General features: G+C 44.3%; 1 protein-coding gene across 1 annotated transcript in view; it reads left to right on the plus strand.

Moving 5' to 3' along the window:
- The first annotated feature begins 94 nt into the window (after nucleotides 1–94).
- trip10a (thyroid hormone receptor interactor 10a) overlaps nucleotides 95–6,534 on the plus strand; it is a 14,123-nt gene continuing 7,683 nt past the window's right edge. Inside the window, 6 exon segments of the mRNA XM_084488484.1 lie at nucleotides 95–381; nucleotides 3,836–3,951; nucleotides 4,789–4,845; nucleotides 5,211–5,358; nucleotides 5,764–5,826; nucleotides 6,460–6,534. Coding sequence (XP_084344610.1) covers nucleotides 358–381; nucleotides 3,836–3,951; nucleotides 4,789–4,845; nucleotides 5,211–5,358; nucleotides 5,764–5,826; nucleotides 6,460–6,534 — 483 coding nt within the window. The 5' untranslated portion in view covers nucleotides 95–357.

The raw sequence follows: 6,534 nt of genomic DNA on the forward strand, positions 1-6,534 counted from the left end.
CGACAGGGAACAGCCCCTTGACACTGTAGCGTCGCTCCACGCTCCGAACGCGAACTGCCCCTTTAAGAATTAGGATTTGGGAGTGACGCGGATATGAAAGCTAGTTTATCCTTCTTCTCTTTGGCTTTGAACAAAAATATTTCGATTTACAAGACCAACGGTAGACAGATAGTAAGACCGCGGGCAACTACCTAACAAGTTGCGGACCAGTGTTGGATACAAAAGACACATTCAACGGGTGTGTTTGGCTGGAGTTTAACATCCCGGGATTAGACCATCCTCCGAGTGGTGGGATAACGTTAAATTGGGAGAAGTTCTTTGTATTCTGGGATAGGCGGTTTGGGACGTACACCGAATATGGACTGGGGTACGGATCTTTGGGTGAGTTTACTTCATCGGCTTAGTTATGCATACCTACTAATTAGTGTTGGTTAGGAGAAAACCAGTTGTGTAAAAAGTTAACGCGGCATTCGGAGGCAAGTTTTGACGTTCCCCAAAAAAATTAATTACAATTTCCATCTTAAACAGTCCAGAGTGTGCAGCTTTGATGATACTTTACAATAAACCTTTAAATAAGCATTCTCAGTTCATGTGAAATGTGCCCCTACATCGCCAAACCCTCGCATTGATCATATGGTGCAGTGATTTAGATTATCAGGCTGCTCAGTTGGATCAGAACAGTGGATGTTGTTCTCTGTAGTCCTACGTGACCACTTATCGTCTTTGCGTGGTCGGGGAAAACATTGCTCAACCATCTGTTGAACTATACGTGTTTTAGGTTGAAATGTTTGTTTTAACTGCAGGAAACACGAACCATATGTGGACCTCGTTCTCATTGGTTTTCTGACACAGTAGTTGGAGCCTAAATCATTGCAGAATAATTGCCCTACCTGCAGGTCACCGCACAGCATTCATGCATTCCACTCAAATAATGCATTGATCTTCTCAGTAAACTGGGTTTAATGTATTCCCTTCAGTGATTAATGGGCATAATATAATACCTACTCCAGTATCTATTGATATTTATTATTTCCATTACGGTCCAATTTGGACACACACACACACACACACACACACACACACACACACACACACACACACACACACACACACACACCGAACCAGAATGTGTAGCTCAAATGGATCACTGCGGGAGATGAAGGGGAGAGGGCTCTATACTTTAGGTCTCCCCCCTAGGCCTCTCCCCCTTCCCATGCTCAGTGCATGGAGTGGAAAGGGGACACATCCTAATTAGTTTGCCCTCATTAAATGCACAATAAAAAATTAAATGCTAACCCCTAAATCTGTGTACATTAACAATTGGGTAACAACAATTGGCTATTTGTGTTTCCTTTTTAGAATAGGGTCACTCCTGCACACTTTTACTTTTGTGTTACTCCAAAATGTGTCCACTTGTCGCTTCAATGGTTCAAGGTACCAGATTAAGTGTAATGCGTTGTAAAGTTTGGTTAGGAAGAATCTTCCCTCAACAGAGAATGATTTATGGCATCTGTCCCCTGCCCGCCTTGACATTAATCCAAGGCTATTTTAAGACCTGCATGTCGTTAGCCCTGGTAGTAAAAACTGGTGGGCTAAACCTATACCTGTGCCTGAGCATAGCCGGGGGGGGGGGGGGGGGGGGGGGGTCTGGCCCATAGGACACTGAAGGGTGACTTGGAACTGAAAGTTTCAGAGGTTTAGTATGTTTGCCTCAGTATGTTTTCCAAAGTGCTTCCCCAACCACCAACTGCTATAATAGAGCTCTTACTGATTTGAAAAAACGTGCAGGGGCTACCGGAGGTGAGTTTTATATCGACAATAGGGCTTGTGGGAATCATATTGTAGTTTTTTTTGTAGTCGTAAACCGGTGCTATAATGGTATTGGCCACATTAAATAGTATATGATTTCTTAGATTATCATTAGGCCTGACCTTTTTCTTCAAAGACGTCTCATAGTGCGTTATGAGTCAGCCACCCTTCCTTGTTTAGATGCCATCATTTCGTCACTAGGAGTCGTATGGCGGAAGGTGAGATGAAACCCTGAATACCTGAGCTAAAGGTATTTGGGGAGCAAAAAACCTTTCCGGTGCGACAGGTTTGTCACCTGTGTATGAGGATGAAGTTCTACAGTGCATACCCACAAAGGTGAAATGTATGACTCGATCTGAAGAAATACCTCTGTGCATAAAAAATGCAACACGGTGGATTTCATGTGTCCGTCCTTTTGTTTTGTTCCGCGTAGAGTAACAATTTTGCCATGGTGGAGAAATACACCACATAATAATAACATTGGTGTAAAGTAATGGTACTTAAGTTGTATTTTGCAGTAGGTGTGCTTTACTGGGGTTTTAATATTTTAAGCAACTTTCCCCTTTACTTCACTACATACATTTTATTTTTACTTTTACTTTAATGTATTTGCATTTGACTCTTTTTTACTGGTTACAAAATAAAATAATAACATTTTAGTGCTAAAGGGATTTTGTGATAATCCATGAAGGATTTTGTACTTTTTTGGCGTATTGGCACGTAAAGACCCATATAATATTAGGAAAATCCCAACCGGATGTCTCTATGAACGCATCCTCCTCATCCACTGGCACAAATGCCGTTTGTTGATGACTACCGAAGACTATCACACGATGATGGTAAAGGCTCATTTATTTGAGCTGCGCAATGATTTTTAGTGATTTAACTCCTACCAGAGTCCCTTTCAACTAAGACATCTGTATTTTTACCTTTTTTTTTTTAAGCGTGGCTTTCTAGTACTTTATACACCACTGAATAATAATCATTGCAGATTTATGCCATTAATACCCAAGATGGAATTGATGCATATACTGTGGGTATTCTAGGTCTAAAGGATTTAATCAAACAAACCATACTGAAGTAAGAGCCTTTAACATTATTCAAATAAATTCAGAACAATGTGTTAAATAACTTGCATATTTAGGTACATATATAGGTATAAAGTCTTTGCAGGCATCGTATTTTGAGCACTCTATCATACAATGATTGATCTGTTTTGATCTGAAAATAAATTCTAAGCAAAGAAAAACATGCCCTAACATACCAGGATAATTTAAGCACACACACACACACACACACACACACACACACACACACACACACACACACACACACACACACACACACACACACACACACACACACACACACACACACACCCCTCTTTCGCCTTTAGTAAAAACAAGTTGGGAAGAGAGGTTCCTGGGGCTGTGTGGTGGGAGGGGACGGTGAGGGTTTGGTCTGGCCTTGAGATATCATCTCCAGTGGACTTGTCTGAGCTTGAAAGTGTCATGGAGATCCTTGCCAGGAACAAAGTCAAAAGGAGATGGGGAGACAGTATACCTGCAGGGCTCCAGTGTGAAGCCCTGTGTGTTGATGTGAGATTGGATAACTGCAGGGCTAGGATACAGCATTTATGAGCAGAGCAGATCCTGGTTCCTCCCAGACCGGCTCTCTGTCGCTCTCTCGCTCTCAGATCAGATTTGTGAAAGTATTTGTGTAATGCACTCTTCAACACAAGATGCAATCTCAGTTCTTAACACCCACTGCATGTGTGCAATAATCTGTTGAATATGTGATAGGATGGTTAAGTTCAGGGTCCTATCCCTAGTAGCAAATACCAACTACAAATACAAGAGTTGTATCAACTCTTTAATAATGTTCATCCTGTCATTCTCATCATTCAATCATGTCAAATTGTGAAACATGATTATCTGTCCTTGATTCTTCCACGGAGGGGTGAATCATTTCGAGTTTTTGAGGGTGAGCTGTGAAAAGTCTAACATGGTGACGTTGTTTTGCTTAGGACCAGTATGACATCATCGAGAAACACACACTCTCTGGACTGGACCTGGTGGAGAAGTATGTCAAGTTTGTGAAGGAGAGGACTGAGATAGAACAAAACTATGCAAAGCAACTGAGGTAGGTCTCATTCTTGCCATGCCTCTGCTATAAAGGCTGAGTCAAAGGCATTTGTGTGTGTGTGTGTGTGTATGTCTTTGTGACTGTGCGTTTGTGCGCCTATCTTTGCTTTTTCAATGCTATGCTGTGTTTGGATTCATACATTTTACTGATCGGTGCATCATTAATGTATGTACATTGTTATCTTTGGCTGTGTTATTGCTCAGCGATTTGTATGTATTTGTGTGTATTTAACATTGTCATGTGTATGCACTCAAGGGCTATTTATGAAATGTATGTGAGGTCATATGACTACTTCTGGGCAGAATCAAACTTGAAACACTGGCCTCATTCTCCAGCAGCAGAGCTGTCTCTGTGCACTGTGAGCTCCCTCGCCCTCCCTCCCTATCTTTCCCCCTCCCTCTCTCCCTCTCTCCCTCTCTCCCTCGCTCTCCTTCTTGCTCTCTCCCTCTCCCGCTCTCCGAGCTGCAGTCCAGCGTGTCGGCCCACATCTGTTTAGTTTAGCTCTGCTGGAGAGGAAGTGGGAGCAGACTGGCACATGACAGCACAGGATGTGGTGGAGAGGAGAGTGAAACGGGGGGAAGACTAGAGGAGTGATTGCCGTTTTAACGTGGCCATGCCGCGCCGCGCCGGTTGTCCGTTGGCCGGGCCGAGTTTGCACCAAATAGAACATGACAACATGGCACCAGTTTGGTTAACCGTCATCCATTTTGTCCTGCTTTCCCCTTGCGTGGTCGTGCCTTTCTTCCTTCCCCTCTCTCAGAGCGAATAAAGAATCAATGTGTTCAGTAATCCATTGATTTCCTCTTTTTTCTTTATTTTCTTCTTCCTCTACAGGAACTTGTCAAAGAAATATTACCCCAAACGAGGCAGTAAAGATGAAACAGAATGCCGGTGAGCCCCATGAGGAAATCGTTTTTTTTTTTTTCTCTCAAACATTCTCTCAGAATTCTGATCGTCCTCCCCTTGTCAGGAAACATCATATTAGGCTACAAGAGATTCTTTTTGTAGTATATTTAATAATACTTTCGATTCACTTCCTCGATTTCAGTATCTCCCTGGTTTCGATCAAAAATGTTACGTAGATGCTAATGTTTCCCTTCACAGCACCAAAAAACACTCGGAGACTCATGCACACGTTACGTCACACGGCCCACAAGGCCTTTTCACTTTTCCTTCTTCTGTTCCGATGTTGTGGTTCGTTCAGAGGCCCCGGCCCCATTGTGTTGTCTTATCAGCCCTTCCTCCCCCCCTCGTAGGGTCTCCAGCTTCCAGTCCTTTGCGGAGATCCTGAACGAGATGAACGACTACGCCGGCCAGCGGGAGCTGGTGGCGGAGGACATGATGATGAACATCTGCATCGAGCTCACCAAGTACCTCCAGGAGCTCAAGCAGGAGCGAAAGACGGTGAGCGTGGGGGGGGGGAATCAGGATTGAGCGACAAAGGGGTCGGTGCAGATTGTTCAGCAGTCCAAGGAAAGACTCAGGCAGGCAGGAAGGAAGCTGCAATCACTTCGTTATAAGGGTGGGGGTCGTTTTCCTGTCCCGGGGGAGAATGTCAAATGCGTGCATGTTGACATGTAGCCGACGTAATGTCTCTGAGCGGCGCGCTGCTGTTGTTTTTGCTGCTTGTCTTGTTGTTATTGTTTTATGCCAACTTTAGCTGGGTCTGCCACGGCGCTTCTGCAGTGAGTCTCTCTCTCTCTCTGTGTGTCCAATAACCAGTTTTCCTCTCTCCTCCTCTCCCTCCTCCCCTTTCTCCCTCCTCCCTGTCATTACGTTCCCTCCCTTCTATTTTTACCCTGTCTACAGTATCTGTTGGAGGCCAAAAAAGCCCAGCAGACTTTGGAGGGCTCGTACAAGCAACTCGACAGTGTGAGTGGAGTCCCGTTGGACGGAAAACCTCCCTCTCTCCGTCTCGTGAAGCTCTCTCGTCCCCCCCCCCGCCTGAGAGGGGAACCGTGGCTATATTTGTTTGAAGGCCTTATGTTACCATGCTATTTTGGTTTCTTCACGTGAGATTCATGAACGTGAACATGAATGATTATGCGGCGTCTTTGAATCCCACTGGTCTCTTCTGTCGTGTGTGTGTGTGTGTGTGTGTGTGTGTGTGTGTGTGTGTGTGTGTGTGTGTGCGTGGGCGTCTATGGTAACCGTTCTTCACTTGAGACCTGCATCATAAATCCAAGCCCTAGTTTGCAATCACTGGCATACGTGAGATTCATGAACATGAACTGATGGATCACTGGTCTCCTCTGTCACGTGCACGTATGCGTGCACGGTAACCGTTCTTCACTTGAGACCCGCATCATAAATCCAATCGCTGGTTAGCAATCACTGGCATACATAACGCCTCCAAACCATCCCCTGTGCATCGTTTAAGAATAACAACGAGGAACGCTGAAATCCTATTGCATACAATAGAGGCATTCCTATCGTGGCATTCCTACTTTTTTTAAAATATATTTTTTTAAATAATTTACTTAAACAATATCCAACCCACATCAGAGTAAGAAACGCTTTGAACGAGAATGGCGGGAAGCAGAGCGGTCGGCGGCGTACGCAGAGAAAACGGACCAGGAC

The sequence above is a fragment of the Micromesistius poutassou genome (genome assembly GCF_964030765.1).
Source record: "Micromesistius poutassou genome assembly, chromosome: 1".
Taxonomy (NCBI): Eukaryota; Metazoa; Chordata; class Actinopteri; order Gadiformes; family Gadidae; genus Micromesistius; species Micromesistius poutassou.